The 23,055-nt window shown below is 40.3% G+C and overlaps 1 protein-coding gene across 2 annotated transcripts in view; it reads right to left on the minus strand.

The window, feature by feature from the left end:
• Positions 1 to 724: 724 nt before the first annotated feature.
• The window catches only part of LOC121283980 (F-BAR and double SH3 domains protein 2-like), a 261,393-nt gene continuing 239,062 nt past the window's right edge, over positions 725 to 23,055 (minus strand). For both annotated transcript variants that reach the window (XM_041198843.1, XM_041198844.1), the window contains 7 exons: positions 22,392 to 22,526; positions 19,639 to 19,722; positions 15,263 to 15,440; positions 12,855 to 13,075; positions 4,945 to 5,074; positions 3,904 to 3,989; positions 725 to 3,087 (listed from right to left, as the gene is read on the minus strand). In XM_041198843.1, coding sequence (XP_041054777.1) covers positions 3,004 to 3,087; positions 3,904 to 3,989; positions 4,945 to 5,074; positions 12,855 to 13,075; positions 15,263 to 15,440; positions 19,639 to 19,722; positions 22,392 to 22,526 — 918 coding nt within the window. In that variant the 3' untranslated portion in view covers positions 725 to 3,003. The remainder of the gene's footprint in view (positions 3,088 to 3,903; positions 3,990 to 4,944; positions 5,075 to 12,854; positions 13,076 to 15,262; positions 15,441 to 19,638; positions 19,723 to 22,391; positions 22,527 to 23,055) is intronic.

The raw sequence follows: 23,055 nt of genomic DNA on the forward strand, positions 1-23,055 counted from the left end.
AATATATACCTGACGCAAGCATACGAATTGCACATACTACTTTAACTTAGTATTGTTAAGCAGAAGTTCTGATTCAATCGTAATTCTCAACCAATTTGTATAGTCATTAAGATTCAGCTATAACAACAGTAATTTACATTTGTCTTTTTGAAAGTTCACAATTTTTACTGCTTTCTTCGCTTTTCTGCTTTGACACCATTTTGTCAGCTGGAAAGGCACCACCCATCAGCAATGAACTTCTCCAGGACCATCACTATCAATTTGCATTGGCTACTAGGAAGCATAACTTTCAGGGGAGGAAATATTTCCCAACAAATTCCACCGCTCGCCAAGGAAATGAATAGTGAACTCATCAGTGGGGTTTAGCCTGAATCAGACTTGTTTGGAGGGCCGGGGGGGGGGGGGGGGGAGGCTGAAGCAGAAGGAATTCAAACTCTAGCCCTTTAAATGGGAGTCCTCTGCTTGCCACTATAAGTCTGCCCTACAGATTTTAGTTTTCTGATGATTTACCATGTATACAACGATCATCTGGAACATGATACTTTTACATGTAGTAAAGTAAGCAAACAATTATATGATTGATTGCATTTTGGCATAATACACAATGCTTTACATGTTTATTTCAGTGTGTATGTGTGTGTATGGGTGTGTGTGTATGTATATATATATATATATATATATACACACACACATATACATATATATATATATATATATGTATATGTTATGTACTATAGAAATTAATCTGTTTGAAAGGAAAAACACAAGTGGAATTGGCTGCTAAATCCAAGCTAGAGGGTATGCAATAACAAATCAAAAGAGGTATTTAAAAACAAATTTCCAGGACATTTATTGGTTGAAGTGATGCAAACCAAGCTTTAATAAGGGAAAATAGGTTTCTAGGTTTGAAAGGGTAGAGTTGAATAGCAAGGTGGATCATAAGTGTAAGTGTCTTTCTAATGTTTGCCTAACTGTTGGAAGATTAATATAAGGTAGGTAGAACTGCAGTTTTTGAACACTATGGTTTTGCTTTTGCTTTAATGTTATAAGGCAACTGTGTCAAGATGCAGGACTCAAATGGAGATAATGTGAAATGGTTTAGAAGTTCTTACTATGTGCTTCAATAACCAAATATTGCAGTTGAATTCAAAAATGCAATTGCTAACCTCAGTTTCTCCTCTAGCAGTATTGGTATACAAGAATAACACTAGCAAATAGCACTCTTATTGTGAAAAGGGAAAGATAAGAGATAACAGAATTTGAACAAGTGCCAGTCATCAGATTTGAAGAGTTTAGTCTAATAAATTGGATAATTCAAGAGCATACTCTCTGAAAAGTTAATTTTTGAACTGCGTCATCTCTGCTACTTGGTCACTCAAATTTAGCAGTCTTAATAAATAACTTGCAATTGTTTTCATATAGTGTTTAGTTCGCAGCAATTGAAATGTTACTCTTAACTTCTAGTCCTGTTTTTCCAGTTTTCTAACCCTTTAGTACATTCAATATAGTAAATCTGAAACCCCGGACTATGAAATAAAAGCTGAAGTGTGCATATAATTCAGAAACCTGAAGTGTGCTCTAGCAAAAGGCAATTTAAACATTCATTCTCACTAACGTTGGAGATACGTTTCCTGTATTTTTAACCAATAAACTTCAAACCTGCCAACCCTATTTAAATGTGGCAATTAAATATTTAATTAATTTGCCCAAGAAACAAGTCGAATAGCTTACTGTGATCATGAAGTTGCATTATTCAGCAATCAATAATGCCTCTCTTCCAGCTTAATACTGTCATTAATATTTAGGGGAAGTACAATGTCAATTTTTTGAATGAAAAAATAATTAGTCTGTCAAGAGTTAACGAATATATGCAATTTAAAAACCAGTGATTTTAAAGGGTTTGTTTTAAACTAAGAGGAAGGAAAATATAACCCCCAGAAGACAAGCAAATCCTTTCCACTTACCAGAAGAGCATTCATGCTCTACAGCTTCACTGGAAATATGTTTATAAAGTTTTCCATTTTAACATGGCCATAATGTCTTTTCTTTCTTGACTAGAAATATTGCATAAATATTAGTCATACACAATTATGGAAAACTAAGACTCTGAGTTAAGATAGAGGCATTTCTTTGTATTTATTCCCTTATTTGTCTGTTTCTCTTTCTTTGCACTGGAACTACTGAGAGGAACCAGCCCCTCTTAAAAGAATTTCAGTCCTTACTCAAGCCAATCCCTGCAATTTTTCTAGTCCATTTACACTACTGCACATTACAGCTGAATACATGTATACAGACTGGATTAATACTAAAGGGAGATATGTCTTACAAGTAGTTCAACCTTGAGGCTACAGTAATGTGCTAATGAATGTACAATATAAATTGTAAGAAGAACATGCCTTATGCCTTTTTTAAAAGAAACTTTACTTCTATCTATATTCTTTAGCCTCAAAACAATGATGAATGATTGACTGATAACAATCATATCTGTACCTGGCACTACAGGCACTGATACAGAAATCAACAGCTATGTACTGGAGCTGTACCAGAGAAACATATGCTTCTGATCCAAAACTGTGCCCTGCACAGCACCTTAGGCATATAATTACAGAAGTACCAGACTCTGCTGCATTGGGGACAGAGGAAGCAGTGTGCTAAATGTCTTTTAAATAGAGGACAGAAACAGGACTGGACCCATCGAAAGTTAGATTGGTCAAGCAGTATTCCTCTCATTGAACTAAAAAAAGGGCGAAAAAAACATATGGCCCAATTTAAATGGCCAGAAAGATATAGTGGCTACAAAGGCACAATATTTTGTAAATCAAAGGAGGAACGCCGACTTTCCTCATGATCTGCACTTCATAACTGCCTTTTTCCGTTGTCTTCCACTGCTCCTTGACTGCAGATTCCTTTGCACTGATGGGGCAGAAAACGTAAAGGAATCTGAAACTGAAAATGCTGAAATAATTCAGTCTCAAGTCTGATTACACAAAGGTGATTTGTTGGTTACACCAGCGTTATTTCTACTTCCTCTGTCTTTTCTGTTTTTCGGCGATGCTGCTGGGTAGGCGGAGGTGGAGCAGCCCGTACCTGCAAAGACAGAAATCTCTGTATCACATTGTTTCTGCTGTTTAGGTTGATGGTGAGTGGTCCATCCAGTTTCATTTCTTTTAGACTGCGTAGCAGTTAGATACAGTTGAGTGACTTGACTTCAGAATCAACCACATTGCTGTGGGTCTGGAGTCATATGTAGGCCAGACCAGGTAAGGATGGCAGATTTCTTTCCAAAAAGGATGTTAGTGAACGAACCAGATGGTTTTTTTACATTGGAGAATGGTTTTATGGTCATCATTACTGAGATTAGCTTTTAATACCAGATTTAGTAATTGAATTTCAATTCCACCAGCTGCCATGGTGGGATCTGAACACGTGCCCCAAAGCATTAGCCTGAACCTCTGGATCACTAGTTCAGTGACAATGCTGCTGCACCATCACCTTCCTCCAATAGTACTCAACAATCAAACATCAGATTTGATGCTCTTCTGTATTGAGCTACAGTCGATGGGGGATATTTTAATTCTCCTCAGTCTTCAGGGGAGGGAGGAGAGTAAGAAATCAAGTCAAGTTCTCACACTTGCGGTAACCCCTGCTGGAACATAAATGTGCAGATGTCAAATGAGGCAAATGTGGGCTTAGTTCAATGCCCCAGTGAACAAGCTTGCTGATACTCTGCCCATACTAACACGAGGATGGCAATTGAACAATTGTAAATACTTATGGACTGTACAACAGTATGAACCAATGTCTTTAAAAGAGACCTGGAGGATGAAGTAATACTTCTTGTACAACTTTAAAATAACGTTACTTGCAACAAGGCAAGGTTGAGAACTGACATGTAGAACTTACCGGTCGGATTTTTCCAACTGAAGTTTCTGGTGTGCATCTCTGCGGTTGTGGATTAGTAGGTGCTTCTACTAATAAGCTTTCATGATCTGAAAATTGAATGCAAGTAGTACACTCTTATGTTGTGTCATCATAACCACATACATTTATGACATCTACAAATGTTATTTTTTGACAGATTAAAATGAGAACATTATATTCCATTTGTACCATTTTAGTTTCAAAAACAACTCAAAACATTATACTTACAGAACAGGAAAATGATTATCAACACATCGGGCTGGATTTTATGGTCCAACACCAGCACTTTTGAAGGCAGGAGGGGATTTTTATAAGTGTGTGTGGCCTTCCTGCCCACACCTGACCTGTCTCCCATTTTACGGTGGGCGGGGGTGGCATCAGGCAGCCTGATTAATAGCCACTTCAGTGCCTCATTCTGCCTCCACCACAATTTTAGGCAGGGAGTGGCCCATGCCAGCTGGGTATCCCAGCAGCTTTTTCTGTGTGAGCTGGTGTTGGGCAAGGAAGGGGGAAACCTTCTTTGAGGGTCCCTGAGCCCACCGGAGGCACATTCCTCCTTCCCAGGTCATACCCACCATTTAACCCTCTCCGCAAACTCTTAAACTTGGCTGCCCACCCCTTTCACAGCATCTTGCTGGTGTCTGACAGCCAGGTCCCACCAATACCCCAGCCCCATAACCTCCCCTATTTCAGGGACTGACTGTGATCCTAGGAGTGGCTACCACTCGAACCTGGGCTGTTGGACTTCCTCCCCAGATGGGGGGCAGAAGTATTGGCCTTAGATTAACTCTGCTTCCAGTGTAAAATGGCTGCAGGGGAGCTGGCTTTGTGGTGGTGAGGCTGCCTACCAACATTTCAGTTGGGAGGGGCAGGGAATACGGCATCCTGTAAAATCTAGCCCAGAAGCTGTAGGTGGTGTTGTGGGTAAATTTATTGGTATAGCTGGAAGAGGCAGCTACAGTAAACAGCACCAGTTATCCCGACATCTAGCTAGTATGCTTTAATATAGCTTCCATACTTTACCTGTTACTGATGGCGATCTGGGAAAGGACTGCGATCCTGTCTTGTCCGGACTGCTGAAAGGACTGGAAGGTGGCTGATCATACAATGGTAATGAAGGAAGACTGGCCTGTGGTCTTGAGGATGGAGATACCTGTACATCAGATTTAACAAACAGAAATTAACAGCGTCTGAATATTATTCAGGCATTATTAGATCCATGATTATGTAGATTAGTCCAAAACATTTTTATAATGAATAATGTCTGTTTATTCATCTGTCATAATAAATTGCTTATTCCAAATTGTTCAATACCACAGCAGCCTTCCATTTCACCATTTTCATAAATAGGACACAAAATGCAACTGTTTATACCTGGTTATATAAGAGACTAAACAGATAATGAAGGCCAGAAAAGCAGGTGCTTTTACGGATAAGAAAGTTTGATTCAGAGAATGGTAATTACTATATTTCTGACGCTGAAAGATTCAAGGCTAAGCAGTGCCATGGTTGAGTGGAACACAATGGTTCCTAGGACAACTTGCTTTGTTGGTTCATGAATGAGACAAACCTCAAACTCACCTGTGAAATCGCTCATCATTCATTCTGTTCAAACAACAGGTAATATTAAAAGCTTTTAAAATTTAAAAAATAAATTTACTCTATAGTTGCAAATAAATCTATAAATTTATTAGAACTAACACCAGCCATAGTCACATCAAATGAAAACACCAATCCAATAAGTTACAGGGATGAATGATATTGCATCTTATTTTTAAATTGTTTTGAGTGCGTTAAGATGGTTTAAAATTGTCAAAGTATCCCAGTATGCTTTGCTTTAACAGTTTAGACAGAGGGTGAATGTAAAGCAAAGGGGAAACGTATGAACGAAGACAGCTTGGAAACCCAAGGGCAGAGAATGTTAAACACCCAGGTCAAAAAGTTGGTGCATTTTAAGAAAAGGGGGTAATCACCAAGTGACCACATATGAAAATGCCTGCAAGTTCACTTGGCCTCCTCATTTAAAGTATCATAAACAGAGCTTGTGGAACAGAGATGAAGGCCGAAAGGTTAGAGGCAGGCTACTGTTGTGCCTGGATGCAGCCCAAGGTAGCCACAGACTGTCAAGTCTTTAACAGGCTTCCTCACCGATTGCTAAAACCTCTACATTTTTGACATCAGCACATTTCAAGATTGTTGCATTGTACACCTGAATTTTCATAAGAAGTCAGCCATGAGATATTGTTTGCTGAATTCCCTTTAGCATATCCTTTAATTCAAAAAGCAAGGCTAAAACTGAGACCTTTAACAAATTTTCTTATTTAAATATCTATAGAAACTCTTACTCATCATCTTTACATTACTAGCTAGCTTTCTCTCATACTCTAATTATTTTCCTCCTTATTAATCTTTTGGTCACTCTTTGCTGTTCTTTATATTCTTTCCAATATTCTGACCTGCCACCTGTCTTTGTGTAATCATATGCTTTCAGTTGATACTGTCTTTAACTTTTTTAGCTAACCATGGATGGTGGGCCCTTCCTTTGCAATTTTTCTCTTATTGGAAAGTATATATTCTGTGTATTCTGAAATATCCATTTAAATGTCTGCCACTGCACTTCTTTTGACATATTTCTTAACCTCATTTGCCAATTCACTTTAGCTAGCTCTGCTTTCATGACCTCATAATTGCCCTTATTTAAGTTTAAAATACTAGTCTTGGACACACTCGTTTCTCCCTCAAAATGAATGTAAAATTCAATCATATTATGATTGCTGCTATGTAGAGGTGCCTTCACTAGCAGGTTATCAATTAATCCTATTTCGTTGCTCAATACCAGGTCTAGTATAGCCTGCTCTCTAGTTGGTTCCAGAACATGCTGTTCTAAGAAACTATCCCGAAAACATTTTATGAACTCATCTGTGCTACCTTTGCCCATCTGATTTTCCCGGTCTGTATGTAGATTAAAATCCCCCATGATTATTGCTGTACCTTCCTGGCAAGCTTCTATTATCTCTTCTTTTATACTCTGTCAATTTTGTAGTTACAAGGTTAAAAGCAGACTTGATAGAGGTGTTTAAAATCATGAAAGGTTTAGAAAGAATATATAAAGATAAACCATTTCCAATGGCTGAAGGATCAACAACCAGAGGACAAAGATTTAAGGTGACAGGCGAAGAAACCAGGGGTCACATGAGGGAAAAGCTTTTACACAAGTGGTTAAGATTTGGAATGTAGTGCCTATTAGGGTGGTGGATACAGATTCAATAGTAGCTTTCAAAAGGAAATTGGATAAATATTTTGAGGAGAAAAAGCTGTATGAATTGAGGAAAAAGCAAGGGACTAACTGGATTACTCTTCAAAAATGCCAGTACAGACTCAATAGGCCAAATGGTCTCCTTTTGTGCTGTACCATTCTGTGATCTCCATCGTTTTGAGGCCTATAACGCATATCATTACACCATTTTATTATTTCTTAACTCTATTCATGTAGAATCTATTTTAATGAAATCCCTGGGGGTTGCATTCTAACACTGCAATGGAATCCTTTACAAATACTGCCACCTACCTTCCAGTTTCCCGCTTCATCTCTTGTAAGAATGCTGTTACCAGGATTATTATGGTTTCAGGTTTGTCTAATTCTAAAGTGAGAAGCTAAGAACTGCAGATGAGCAGAGAGATTTAGTGGTTTAAGCATAGAAATCATTGAAAATAATTATAAAGGCTAATGAAATGTTGGCCTTTACTTCAACAGGGCTGGAGTATAAAGCAGTGAAAGTTATGTCACAGCTAGAGTAGTACATTAAGTTCTGGAATGCACCTCAGGAAGGAAATGTTGACCCTGGAAGGGTGGAGCGCAGATTTACCAGAGTGATAATGGAGCTAAGAGGGAGAACAGGTTGCATAAACTAGACTTGTATCCTCTTGAGTATAGAAGATTAAAGGGTGATCTAATAGAGATGTTTAAGATGATTAAAGGATTTGATAGGGTAGATAGAAACTATTTCCTCTGGTGGATAGATCCAGAAGAAGGGGTGTAACCTTAAAATTAAAGCTAGGCCATTCAGTAGTGATGTCAGGAAGCATTTCTTCATACAGAGAGTAGTGGAAATCTGGGAACACCCCCCCCTCCCCCACCAAAAAAGTTGCTCGCACTAGGTCCACTGAAAATTTGAAACTTGAGAATAATAGATGTTATAAAATAAAGATATTTATTACGGGTTACAAATCAAAGGCAGATAGAAGAAGATACAGATCAGTCATGAACAAACAGAATGGCCTACTCATGTTCCTATTTTCCTATCTGTTATATCTACTATTATTAAATTCCTCCATGTAGTTACTATTGCTTTTAACTCTACAATTTTATTTTAAATTCTTTATGATTTGGCATACCAACCATTCAAACTCTAGTTCCAATTTTTTGGACTCATTCTTTTTCATAGTTTTCTCAATTTTTTGGTATCCGCTGCCCCAATTATTACTTCAAAGCCTTTTCTCCCTCCAGTAATATTCTCATTTTCTTTCCCCATTCAGCCTTGTGCTTTTATTCCAACATCTGCATTGAATTTGTTCAACCGCTCTAGCTGCAAGCCTCAACTACCCCACTTCTCATTATACCAGTTTAAATCATAGAATTACACACAATATACAGCACAGAAACAGGCCATTCGGTCCAACCACATTGATTAACTTAAGCTTTCTCTCATCCAATTATCAGCTTAACCCTCAATTTCCTTCTTCCTCACATATAATATTAGCCTTGATTACTCCTTGTGGCAGAGAGTTCCAAATTCTCATAATTTCTTGAGTAAAAAGTTTCTTCTAAATTTCCAATTTAATTTCTTGCATTGATGTCTCTAGACTTGCTCTTGCTAGTTTTGACAGAGTACTTACACTCTCTATGTTCTCTATCAATACCTTACATAATTTTAAAGACTATCAGGTCACCCCTCAACTGTCTCTTTCAAAAGAGGGACAGCCTATTCATTCTTTCCTGATAATTATAACGTTGCAGTTTTGGGATCGTCCTTGTGAAACATTTTTGCACTCTTTCCAGTGCCTCAATATCCTTTTTATAATATTTATTTTATAAATCCTCCTTCATACCTAAATTTACTCTTTTTGGAAGGAAACATGATACTTCTGCCTGTTTGCAATCAAAATCAAGACATTGAATGGACTTCTAGGTCATTGTGTGATAATGTGATTGGGTTACTGACAATTGCTCAGGGATATCCAAGTGTTGGTTCAGCATTCCACTTCAAATAGATAATATACTGTATCATCACTGCAGAGTTTGCATTTGCTGCAGCTTCTGCAAATGATGAGAACAAGTGGATGGCATTGTGTAATATTGTACAAGGCCATTGCTGACACATTTTGCTTTACCAAACTGGCATGAGGAGAATGACTGCTCAATCAGACCTCAGTGGAAAAGACCCAATACACACAAGGGCAAATCTTTAATCCCAACTCTGCTTGAAAGTGAGCACAAAACAAAAACATTAATATTCTGCTCCACTCCAAGTTGTAGAAAATGAAAGATCATTAGTGGAAAGAAGTGCTAACAGAGATGTTTGGCCTGAAGACGAGCATTCCATGCGTAATTCTGGAGATTCTACAGGCCACACTGTCAGATAATGATCTAGATGATCAGATATCAGTTCTATCTCATCTCTATTTTATGGCCAGTAATGCACTTCAAGAATTGGACGTGCCCCCAGGATGCTTTATGCTTATATTTGCTAACACATGACTGTTAGAGATAATCAGCTTGTACTCAAAACATTTTATCATATGGAAGGAGACCATTACAATTGGCAGCCCCAGTACAATTCAGAACCATCCCTAACAATCCAAAGCCTCCCATGAACAAACTGTTTGCAATGACGTTGCAGTGATTATCTTTATATATTTAACAACTCTTTTCTTCTACTTTCCAAGCTGCATGAGCTAACTGGCTTGATTACTCTTTCTCAATTCAAAAGTGACTATAATTTAAACAATTCAGCCTGCTTAAATATACCTCAATAAGTTTCCACAGCTTACTGGGTTTAAATACGCTTCTGCCCAACTCAAAAGAGTTGCCAAAAAGACATGTGTTCAACCAATCACTTACATTTGAAACATTTTCCTTGACTCCTTTTTCAAGCCTGAAGATGGCAGAACTTTGCAACATTTACCTTGAGCCCTATAATGGTCTTGAAAAAGGTCCACGAGAGAATAAGAACAATTCCTAGCTTAAGTATCTTAGACAATGACATATTAAATATCTGGACAAGAGTTTAAACTCCACAAGAGGAGGAATATGCTAGACGTTAGACAGTACTTCTTTTCCCAGAGAGTAATAAGCCTATGGAATGCATTGCTGGCTGATGCAATGTATGCAGACTCCCTGCAAGCCTTCAAAAGGGAGCTAGGCTGTTTCTTGACTGGGGCAGAGACCACACCATATAAAAAGTAAGTGGATTAATAGTTAATAAATACATGGTCTATGTATTCTCTTGGACTGGTTTTGATTGCCCGAGGTGGTTGGAAAGGTTTTCCTACCCCATTCCCCCCTTACGGGCCTTGAAGTTTTTTCTGTTCTTTTTGCCCCTCCAAGGAGATTACATGGATGCTGGAGGGCCAGGGGACTGGGGGAGGAATAAACAGTGCGAGGAGGAAGTGTTGAGCCTCGATGTTCCAGCAATCCTAAGTGTAGGGTAGGTATTTGTCTGCCTGTCATTTTCGTTTCTTTGTATACTTTAAGGTGAGGGCCATGATTTGGTCAACAGCTGCTTTTGTTAAACTCTCAGATACTGTAACTAGATTAAGAACAATCATTAAGCTAAAACTAGACAAAAATGCTGAGCTTCTGTCACAATGAATATAGAATATAAGAATTAAACTGTAGCACACTACCAACTATATTTCAGGCTGGTCTAAAACATGATCGCCACCATAATCCTATGATTCTAGGTTCATGTCCGTGAGGTTACTGGCATTTGCATCCATGTTCTACATGGTCACAAAAAACTAGATACTCCTACAGCACTACAGTTTATGTCTCAGTTAGCTAAAGAAAGTAATGTTGATATCAATAAGCACAAAGTATTTCAAATCTCTGTTCACTCTGTCCTGCTGACTGTAAAAATTGTGGGAGCATGAGGCTTTAAGCACTGCTCTACAGTTGCTTTGAACAAAAAAATATTTTATAAGAATTGCATTATGAAACCTGCATAATTTTTCAGCATGATGACATTATCAGAATTGGCTGATGGTTTCAGTAGAATCAGCTATATATGTCTGAATGCTGTTTCTGAATACTGCATTGTTCCATAAACAAGTTAATGGAGAGGAAGGAAGGATTATGTTATTTCCTTCGATTCTGCATTTCCGCAGCTTTTAAAGCCTTCCTTGCGCAAAGCTCACTTAAAAAACAAATCATTAAAACTGCTGTGACTGTACTTTTGGGAGAGTTTGCTGCTTACAAGATTTTTATCATCATAATGAAATAAGGCGTTAATGTACATTTCAATTCAAATCTGGGCACTCTAAACAGCACACCCATGATTCTAACAAGACTTTTTAATTTTTTGTTGAGAAATATAAAAAAAATGGAACATTATGGCGAGAAGAAACACAAGGGTAAATGATCAGTGATAAATATACCACTGGATTTAAAAACAGATCTTGTTTGGAATGATAAGGTTAAAGGGGAAAGGTTTAGGGGGAACATTAGGGGGAACTTCTTCACTCAGAGAGTGGTGAGAGTGTGGAACGAGCTGCCATCTGACGTGGTAAATGCGGGCTCACTCTTAAGTCTTAAGAATAAATTGGATAGATAAATGAATGGGAGAGATCTGGAGGGTTATGAACTGGGTGCAGGTCAATGGGATTAGCAGAATAATATTTCTGCACAGACTAGAAGGGCCGAATGGCCTGTTTTCTGTGCTGTAGTGTTCTATGGTTCTATGATAACGCAGAGAAAAAGAGAAAAATTAACTTGCCATTTTTGGTTCCTTTGGCACAGAGGGAGAAATATGCAAAGCACATTGTGATATGCAAAAAATGTGTGATCATGGGAGGAGAAAATCTTTAAATTTTTTTTGTCATTTTCAATTCCAAACAATGGGCGAGATTTTCTGGCCCCGCCCACTGCTGGGATCGTCAGGTCCCATTGAAAGTCAATGGACTTTTGGCTGGCCCACCGTATCCTCTGCAGTAGGTGCTGCCACAGCGAGGCTAGAACATCCTAGCCTATGTCACATCTCAACATAGAGTCCAGAATTTATTGCATTTACATTTTAAACAATGTCTGAACTAAAAATGTTCCAATTTTTGTAGAACAAAGCACCACACAGCAAACGTGCATAACTGTTAATTCATCCATCTTTCCAATCTAAATTTGAAAGTTGACATAATTCTTGCCTCAACCATCAACACAAAGTGAATTTTACAGCCCCACAACTCAATGTAAAAAAATTCTTCTCTACCATATTTTATAACTAATGCTCAACATAAGCTTTCTTCCCTTCATTAAGCATCTTGGAATGTTTACCATGTCAAAGATATATACTTTCTAGACAGAGATAAAGTGAATCTCTCTCTTTAGAAACTGTGGATGCACTCCATATTGATCAAACAGAAGCCTTATTCATGTTAGCTTATTTTAGACAATACAAGTGAACAACTTCTGTGCTTGACAGAAACCCAGATGATCATAAAAACTCCACAATGTAAAAATTTGGTCAACTATATTTGGTGGTAACAGGTTCATTGAAAATAAAATGATAGCTAACCTAAAACAGACGTGCCAAACTTTGCTGCTCATTCAGAATGATAATCACTCATTTTGCTGTGGTTCCATTTATTTCAACAGTTTTTCCTACTAGAAATGCCACTACAATCATAAAGGCAATACAAGTGGGTATTAAATTCTTACATACCTGTGCGTCTCCAATCCACTGAGAGTCACCATTCTCAGATCCTGCCAGTTCTTCTACTAATACAGAAGGAAAGACACCAATGCAGCCATTAAGCTCGCCCTCCCAGAAGCCATCATCTTCTTGATTTTCTTTGTTCAGTATCCTAATGATAGCTCCCTCAGGGAATGAAAGTTCATCTGCAGTCTGCCCCTCATAATCGTAAAGTGCCTTCACAAAACAAACTGAATGGGAAACAAGTATTCTTTTTACTACAGAGAACCTTACAGAAGGTAAACCAAAATGAATATAACTGCTATTTTTATTCGTGTCCAACGGCAAGATCAAGAAAACAGTAATTGGTCGGCAGGCAAGAGACAGAGTAGGGATAAAGGGAATGAACTTTAATTGGCCGGATGTGCCAACCGGTATCTCGCCAGGGATTTGTGCTGGGGCTTCAGCTTTTCACTAAATATCTAACTGACATGAGACATAGATAGATAAATTGCATGGGCAAAACTGTGGCAGATGGAGAGTTCAATCTGCGGAAAACATTAAATCCAAGAAAGACAAATTGGAAAATTTTCTGAATGACAAGAGACTAAGAATTATAGAGCAGCATGGGTATTTGGGCGTCCACATACACAAACCACTAAAAGCTGGTTTTTGATACAAAAGTTAAATCAAACAATCTAATGGGATGGTGTCACTGACAAGGCGAGCACTTATTGCCCACTCTTAGTTGCATTGAGAAGGTGCTGGAAGATCTTCTTCTGGAATCTCTGGTAGTGGTTTTAGTAAAACCTTGTAAGAATCAACCATGTTGACCTGGACCACAAAAACACTTTTGTGTTTTCTTTTGATTAGTGAACTAGTTGAGTTTTTACCACAATCTGAGAGCTTCATGGTCATTTTTAATTTCCAGATTTAAATTCTCAAATCACTGTGTTGGAATTTGAACTCCCATTCTTTGGATTGTTAGCTCAGTCCTTTGGATTAATACTTCATTCACTTCATGACCATATCTCTAACCATACAGGACTTTATCTCAAAGGGGCTGAAATATAAAATAGAAGAAGTTATGCTTCAGTTCTACAGAAACTTGGTCAGACCCCATCTGGAGTACTGCATTAGTTTTGGGCAGTGGACCTCAGGAAGGATTTACTGATCTTGTCAGAGGTACAAATTCACCAGAATGATACTGGGGTTTCAAACATTAAAGTATGAGGGCAATTTGCATATACTTAGTTTGCATTCTTTTGAGTCCAGCAAAGTCGAGGGATGATCTAATCTAATTTTAATGTTCATGTTAATGGGAAAAGGGTTTGATCGGATAGATAGAGAGAAATCATGTCCTCTCATGGGAAACACAGGACAAAACGGCACGATCTTAAAATTAGAACTAACCATTCAGGAGTGAAATCATGAAGCACTTTTATCAAAGAAAGAAATCTGAAACTCTTCCCCCAGCACCCAACCCCAAAAGGCTGCGAATGCTGATTGAATGAAACGATCAAGGCAGAGACCGACAATCCTTCGCTACCAATTCATCCTGAGGCCTAGCTCCATGTGAATCAGTTGCTTCCAATACTTGGCTCAGCTCTTCACATATAAGATTAGATGGTGAATGTCAGAAAACTACTTAATCAAAGAAAGCACCACACCCAACCCTGTCCTCTGTTGGTGCTCATAAATATGCACTTTCCACCAAAGCCTGAGGTGAGGCTGGGAGGGGTGGCGGGGGAATCAAGTAGTATTCAGGACTACATAGGTTTACATAGAAAAAAGGCCATTCATTCCAACTAATCTGTGTCAATGTTTAATACTGATATGAACAGTTAACACCACGTATCTGTGTCTTATCTCTTCGTTTCCCTTTCCTTCAAATACCTATCTAATCTGTTTGCAAATACAAGGCAATCAGTTAAAAACAAGCTAACTCGGCACACAAAAGATCAAAACTGGGATCTTCCTGGTTTCTGGGGCTCAGTGCTACACCAAGCAAAGTTACCTAATGGATCTCAGAGGAAACAATATACCAGTATGATAAAAATACAAAACCCTACTGTTTACTGCCCAAAGCTTTAATATGACATCACTGGAAGGTCTGCTGACACAGGATCTATTGACTTATGCTTGATAATCCAAAACCAAATTGCACTTCAGGTTTGCTCTGTGAGCATTCTAACCAGGGATGTAATTGTGACAGATCCTATGAAAGTCTACTTTGTCCGATTGTTCTATATTATTGTGCATCAAAATATATCAGATGCAAAATTTGCACTTTATAAAAAGACATATTTATTTTGACCATACCTAGGTCAAGTGGACAATTTTCATATTGAAATCCAGCTGGACAGACATTCAGAAAGCTGACTTTTGCAGCTCCCACATATTTCTCTAGATAGGATGAAAATTGAAAAGAAACCTACCACTGGAATCTCCATTAATGCCACCAGTTACTAACTCAGGCTCTGTAGAGTTGCTGGAGGAATGAGATCGTGCATCCAAGGAACCCAGAGTTTGTAGCATACTGATCAGGCTATTGGAGGTTGGAAACCGTAGGTACTTCTCTGGTACGTATCCTACTTGAGCTGCTTTATTCCTTGCCTTTAAATGATGGAAAATTTACAAATAATAGACCAACAAGAAAAAGAAATGCAACACCTGACCATTCACCCCTCCCAAAAATGTGCTGATGGAAAGGTTCTAAACCACATCCAAAGCATGTTATGATGAAAAATGAATTAACCAAAAAGATTTGTTTTCTCTCTTTCATGGTGTTAACCAAAATATATTTTTAAAGTTTCAGTGAAATTCAGAAATAACGGGCAGAATTTTCCTGTTGGCGTGCGGTTTAAAAATGATGCACTGTGATGTCGGGTGAGCGTCCCAACGTTACTGTGCGCCATCGCGATATTCCGTTGAGCAGGCACACATTGATCTCCGATGTGTGCTCGCCATTAATAAACCGGCTACTTAAGGCCCTTGAAGTGCCAACTGACACCGATTTTTTGGCACCTGTGCAATCTTCGGGTTGGCGCACGAGCAAAACGGGCAGGTGGGTAGGACACATTAGTATAAACCTCATCCACGGGCAGGATAAGAGAGCTCAGTGGGGTCACGATTGGGCTCAGTGGGGTCATGATTGTGCTCTGTCAAATATTGATGTTTTAAAGTTACTGATACTTGCCTGTGTGATCTTCAATACTTCAAAACGCATACCAGCTGCTTGGTCTGGACTCTCAACCTTCAGGTCAGCACTCTGCAGTGAGGAATCTATTTTGGGCCCGCATGTTTCAGGGAGCCTTCCCTTAGCCTGGGAATGGGAGCTGAACTCTCCACTGGGGGCACCTCCTCTGAGGTGGAAGGGAATGCACATTCAGTCTCCAGGGGAGCCACCTTTGGGAGGTCAGGCACAGACACAAGGGGCCGCAGAAGACGCCACTATTCTGCTGCCAGAGTACACAGGCGGCGAACCAGCGACTTCAATATGTCTGAGATGCAATGCTGAAGGAGGCTCCATCTCTCAAGGGAGACGGTCAACTATATCTGTCAGATGATGGGCCTGCGAACTGTGTAGGTGGACACCCCATGCCAGTGGCTCTAAAAGTCACAGCTGCCCTCAACTTCTATGCCTCTGGCTCCTTCCAGGGGTTGGTGGGTGATCTTTGTGGTGTCTCCCAATTAGCTGTCCACACTTGTGTCAAGCTCTGTTCAGACCTTCATCCATTATCGTTGGGACCAGGCAAGCCAGACACAGTGAGCCAGAGGCTTCGCAGCCATTGCTGGCTTCCCCTGCGTCCAGGGTGCAATAGACTGCACACATGTGGCCATCAAGGTGCCAGCAGGTGAGCCCGGTGCCTTCCTTCCCCTCCATGAACGTGCAGATAGTGTGTGATCATAGGATGCAGATTCTGCAAGTCTGTGCAAGGTACCCAGGCAGTTGCCACGACGCCTACATCCTCAGACACTCCAAGGTGCCGGGGCTCTTCAGCGCTCCAGCCAGGCTGGATGGATGGCTGCTGGGTGACAAGGGCTATCCCCTCAGAATCCGCCATCCAAGAACAGAAGCTGAGCAGCGGTACAATAGGAGCCACGCCTCCACAAGGGCTGTGGTGGAGAGAGGCATTAGTCTTCTCAAGATGTGCTTCCGGTGCCTGGACCGTTCAGGGGGCGCACTCCTGTACCCCCCAGATCGTGTGTCGCTGATAGTGGTTGCATGCTGCGCTCTCCACAATCTTGCACTGGAAAGGGGGGGTCACTGTGGACGATGAAGACGTAGATGCAGTGGCTGCGGCTGCACACAATGAGTCCAGCAGTGAGTCCGAGGATGAGCACGCACAAGGAAATGTTGAGGGGGTAGACGCTGACCTGGGCATACTCCAGGGAGGCAGGGACACCTGGAAGGCTTTAATCCAACGAACGTTCAGCTAGCACACCACATATGGACCTCCAGGACAAGCCTGGGCTGCAGGCTCTATACTTGATACATAAGTGCAAAATCGGCCTGGTTAGGAATATTAGCTAAGGGCCTTGTTAACAAAGCTGAATGTCCCACAAAACACTCATAACAACATTTTTGGAAACCATCCACCTGCAGAAGAAAAGAGGCACCCTCAGCCATGGTGACATGTCTGAATTTAATATTACAACCAAAGGAACTTAAGAAAACAAAATGGCAAAGGTGTTAAAAATCATACCAACTCAAAGACCTCATTGCGGGCTAACACAAAAGCAGCAGTGATAAACCCGTGGTTTGCCTAAGGTGCCTTATGTTTCTGGGTGCTACGTTTTGGTGCTGACCCCTCGGCGGCATTATGTGTATACTTCTCTTGAGAAGGAGAGAAGGGCATTGATTAGTGCTACTTGTACCTGGACTCTCTTTGCGGATGGCCCACCCCAATCAGAGTGGGACATTGCAGGGTTCCAGTGCCTCCTCACCCTGCTGCTGCCAAATAGTCTCACAAAGATGCTAGACCTGTCCACCCCGCCCCCCACCCCACCCCCTTGGCCAAATGTTACCTACATCGCATTAGGCACCACACGTTCTAACCTTCCATAGCAAGGAGGTGCAATCACGTGGAGTGCAGAGGACAGCAGATCAATCAATGCCATGCCGCCTTGAAGCTCTCCTCCCAGCATGGCTTTGACGTTTCCTGGAGTTCCAGCACTGCGCCTGGATGCAGCTCCTCCAGGTTGCCCCCAAAACAGTAGTGGGTCTCAGTGTATCACATGCTGCGGGGGCAGAACCCATCTCTTCACCACCCTCTCAGGGTAACCTCAGTATGGGCAATATCTGCTGGCCCACCCAGCAAAGGACACATGCTGTCAATGATTCAATTAAGTCACCAGACTCAGACTTGGGGGGGACGGGGGAGGGAACGCCAGGGGAGAAAGCCTACTTGCTGGGTTAAGTGACCAATGCCAACATGGTACTCACCCTTCCTGAGCGTAACAGGTCGTTGATGCACTTGCGACACTGGATCCAGGTGTACTGCACCACATCGCGGGAGCTCACTGCCTTCGCCACCTCCTCCCAGGCATATTTGGTCATGTTGGGGGAGGGCCTCCTCCTCCCATCCTCAAATACGAGGACCTCTCGCCATGCTGCCACCTCCTCGAGGAGGACAGCAAAGCAACCATCAGAAAAATGAGGGGCTCAGTGCCCCCCCGCCCAAACCTTCTCCTGGTCTGCTCACCAGCAGCGCTCTGGGGAGCTCTTCCACTGGCCATGAATGGCAGCCTTTGAAAGTCTACAGCAGCTTTTTAAAACAGGCTGCTGGGTTGCCATTAGACCCAGCGGTCATTGCAGTCCCGCCACTGCCCGTTCACTCCCGCTGTCCTCGGGAGCCACGATTCATGCTGGGCGGGCCTTAATTGGCCGGCCCGCATAAAATAGTAGCACGGACCCGATCGCAGGCGTGCCCGCCCAAAATTCTGCCCAATGTATAATGAATTTGAGGGACACTTATTTCAAAGGATTAACTGCATGCCATCTTCAACAGAAGGCAAGAGTCCACTGGCATGAAATAATTAAAATCTAAACAGTCAAAAAAAACTTGTCGACAAAAGAAACAAAATGTTACTTGTGTGTAACTATCCAAATGATATAGACAATTTCAGCTTTCAATCAGCTAATTTCAAAAAGGAACAAAGATTTGAGCTGTGATGAAGTGAATTATGAGATTTTTTTAAAGTTAAAATGCACTTAATTCAGAGTGCCAATGTGGTGTCAGTTTTATTTGCCCAGAATGCTTTCCATTTCTTTTTTCAGAATTTCATTTTTTCAGAATGCTTTTACACAGCCGAAAGACAGATGAAATTTGCAATATTGAAAGAAAAACTTTTATGTACTGTGTTTCACAAACTCAGCGCATCCCAACATTCTTTATAACCAATGGAGTACTTATTAAGTGTAGTCATTGTCATAATGTAAAAAATGTGGCAACCAATTTGCACACAGCAAGCTCCCATAAACAACGTGATAATACCAGATAACCTGCTTGAGGGATATATTTTGGCCAGGACACCAAGGATAATTCCCCTGCTCTTCTTCAAATCACTGCCAAGAGATCTTTTATGTCCACCTGAGAGAGCAGATGGGGCCTCAGTTTATCCTCTCAGCAAAGGGATGGCACCTCTGACAATGCAGCATTTCCTCAACACTGCAGTGGAATGTCAGCCCAGATTTTTGTGCCCGAGTCTCTAGAGTGAAGCTTGAATCCACAAGTTCTGACTCATGGCTGACACTTGCAGTTAACAATAGAGAACTAAAGAATAGTTTAACATGAAGTGCAACACAAACCTTCACCCAGTCTTCCATGTCGCCATCTTCAATTACTTCCAAGAGCTCATGTTCTTCAATAGTGAGCTCATCTGGTTGGTTAGCCTACAGTAAGCAAAAACAGGATAAATGGTAATCATATATGTTGATTTGCAAGTGGTTTTATACCAAATTAAGGGTTTGGTCTCTCCACTAGGTCCTTCTCAGGTCGATTGCATTTTTAGTATGTTTCTTGAAACACAAGCTTTTCCAATTCAGTTCCAAAAAATGCAATTTCACTAAAATGTAAATAAATATCTTGGAATGCAATTAAAGTTGATTAATTTATTGATGTGTTGACTAAAAGTATTTAGCAATGTAACAATGCTTAGCCACACCCGAGTGAAAGTGGGATATTTAATGTATCTTGGCATTTTTAAAAAAAATTAGTTATTTAGCTGAAATAATTTTTTTTATCCTACTTAAGTTTGAAATGACTTATGTTACAAAAAGACACAGCATTAACTTGCATTATCATTTTAAGACTTCATCTCAGTAATACTAAAAACTCATGTAAAACGAATAAAAATGAAAATGATTTTCTTTCACTCAAAAAAAGCTACTGAAATAAACTCAAGATTTGAACAAAATAGATTGTAGGTTGTATTTATACCACGATTATACAGTTGGTATGAAATAGTTTGCTTTAGACTAATGCACTATCCAGAATTAGGGCCAGCACAAAACAGTGCACTCTGGAGATTGTTTGACCTTGCCCATGATTAATGGCTGCAGGAAAGGAGGGGTTAAAATTAGTGAAAGGTTTTCTTAATTAGATCTTTCAACTCGAACACAAGTCCTGATCATAAGCTTCTTTTTTTCAATTCAGAAGTTTATTTCTAACTGTTGAGAAATAATTTACCTTTGCTTTTCTGTATCACACAGCTACCAAAGGATTCAGGGTAGTCAAAAGCCTCTCTATCAATGGAACGGCTTTTCTGTTTCCACTACTCAATAGAGGCTTTTTCTTTACCTATAATACCTACTTTTATTAAGCTCACTGTCTGTGGCTTATTTGACATATTGCTGTTGAAATTTACACAAATGGGATAATTCAGCAAATGCCATGAAATTTTGCTGGTTGTCTAGGATTCCTCAATTGTGAAACTATTTTCTTATATTAACCTTTGAATGCCTAATCTTATGGAGATTTGTGGTGTCCTTTGCTTCTTTATTATTTATTTTGTTTCAAGCCAATCTTATAGACAACAAATTTGGTCATTTATTTTTCCAAGAAAATTTTATTTGAAATGACATGCTTTCTTACTTTACATTATCATAGCTTTCATTTCACTACTGCCCTGACAAAGACTTTAAATCAAAATGCTTCTTAAAGGATCCTTCCAATTAGCTAATTAGAGTAATTAAAATACAGAAATAATGTACGATGTATAGTTGGATATACGTTCCAAAGTTTATTTTAAATTTGTCTTTGGGCCAGGGAGAAATTGCAGATCAAGAAGGTGCCAGGGTTGGCCCCTGGCCTGTGCTGAGTTAGCTGTTTTTGGTTAGAGCAGTTGTTGAGTCACTGTAGTTAGCATCAGCAACCAAGGCAAGGGAGCAGAAAAATGCTAGCAACCAAGTGATTCCCTTTGTTTTCTTTCTACCTCAGACTTTTTAATTCAGCTATAACTGTGTAATAGCCTGAACCATTAATACTTCACGGTCTCCTTAGTCAGTCTGGTGCCATATTTGCTGGTTCACTCTCTAGAAATGTCGTGTCCTGAGACATGGTGGCAGAGAAACCCATTATATAGTAGACCGCAAATTAATGTTCAGACTGAAATTCAAACCCAAGATCTATGTAAGATCACTCTACTAGAGTTACTGAGCATGTTTTGCTACTTTAACCACAAAAATACTCTGAAGTATTTGCTGTATTTGAATTAGGTAGAGTGAATATCTTGTATAAAATTTCAGAGTGTGAACCACCATAAAGTGGAGTAACTTAAAAAATATTTCTCCTCATATAATAAGCAGGAAACTGTTGTGGACACTTAAGGCTGGATTTTCCTGGTTGGGCCGCAATCCTTACGTGAGCCTTACTTCCAGATCAGGCACCTGGAAGTGGCCATGGCGGTACAAAAGGTATGGCCTTTTTGGAGGTGGATAGTCAATTAAGACAATGTTTCCAGGAGCTCTATCCAATTAAGGACAGTAGGCAGGTCAGGGTAACAGAAGGCCCAGAAGGCCTGCAGTGATGTCAGCTGGCAGCTTCACCTGGGGAGGTGTGTGCTGTCAAGGCAGGTGGGAAAGCATGAGTGCGCATCCAACGCCTTCTGCAAATGTTAGATTGAAGAGGCTCACAGCAGGTAGGGCCATTGGTGTGGAGGGGGAACTCTTCTACCCTATTGGTTTTTGTGGCAGTGGTGGCCTTTAGTCTTGGTGGTGCCTTTATTGGGGCAACGAACCTTCACCATCGATGGCTGTCCTCCCCTACACTGACTTGCTCCACACACAGCAAGGGCTACTCCAATGGCAGGAAGATTGCATCTCCATTGGAAAATGGGCCCTTATGTGGTGTAATTGGCTCCAGCTTGTTGGAGCGCATTGCTGACTTTCCTCCTTACCCGCCCTCGGAAGCAGAAATGCATTGGAGAGACATCCTGATGCAGCTCCCCGCACCTCCAACCCAGTCTCCACAAGCCCAGGAAAATTTAACCCTTAGAATGTAAAGGAGTCAACAAAGTCACATTTCACACAATTTTTAAAATATATCTTTCCAATTCACTAACCTTATATGAATAGAGCACCTTGCAGGTAAGGGGATACATGCGCAGTGTGCCAGAAGGACTTGAGCTGCTGTCATCGAATACATCCATATTGTCTTCAAATTCCTCACCATCATCCTTCTCAAGATCCAGACTTCCCTGCGTAGAATATTAAAAAGCACGAGTTGTCAGCTATTGCACCAATTCACTGATGCATCTCGTCATACAAGGTGTGACAACATAAGACTGGCAGGAATGATAAAAGGTTGAGCTACTTTACTATTTACCTACCTAGAAAGTTTCATAGGATTTTTAACCTATTGGGTTCGCTTCACTATTGTGTTAACTTGGCAATTTGTATTGATCTCACTTCCCAATTGCTACACCTCTTTGTAGGATCAAAATCCCCTCCAACTGGGAAATTAATGAAATATAATTTCAAACCCAAGGACATGTTTTGACCTCATGGTTGGAACTATAAATTTGCAGTCAGCAGTACAGCGCTGGGCAGCAAGCAGTTAATTCGGATATTTAGTGAAAACACAGCGATTCATCAAAAGGGTTTGGACATTGATTAATGCGAACAAGAAGTCTGATTACCCAATATAATGGCACAAAGGACATATCAATACACTCAAGGAATTATTCAACCACCACAGACAATAGTACTGGAAGAGAGTCATTCAAA

Source organism: Carcharodon carcharias, chromosome 11, assembly GCF_017639515.1.
Source record: "Carcharodon carcharias isolate sCarCar2 chromosome 11, sCarCar2.pri, whole genome shotgun sequence".
NCBI lineage: Eukaryota > Metazoa > Chordata > Chondrichthyes > Lamniformes > Lamnidae > Carcharodon > Carcharodon carcharias.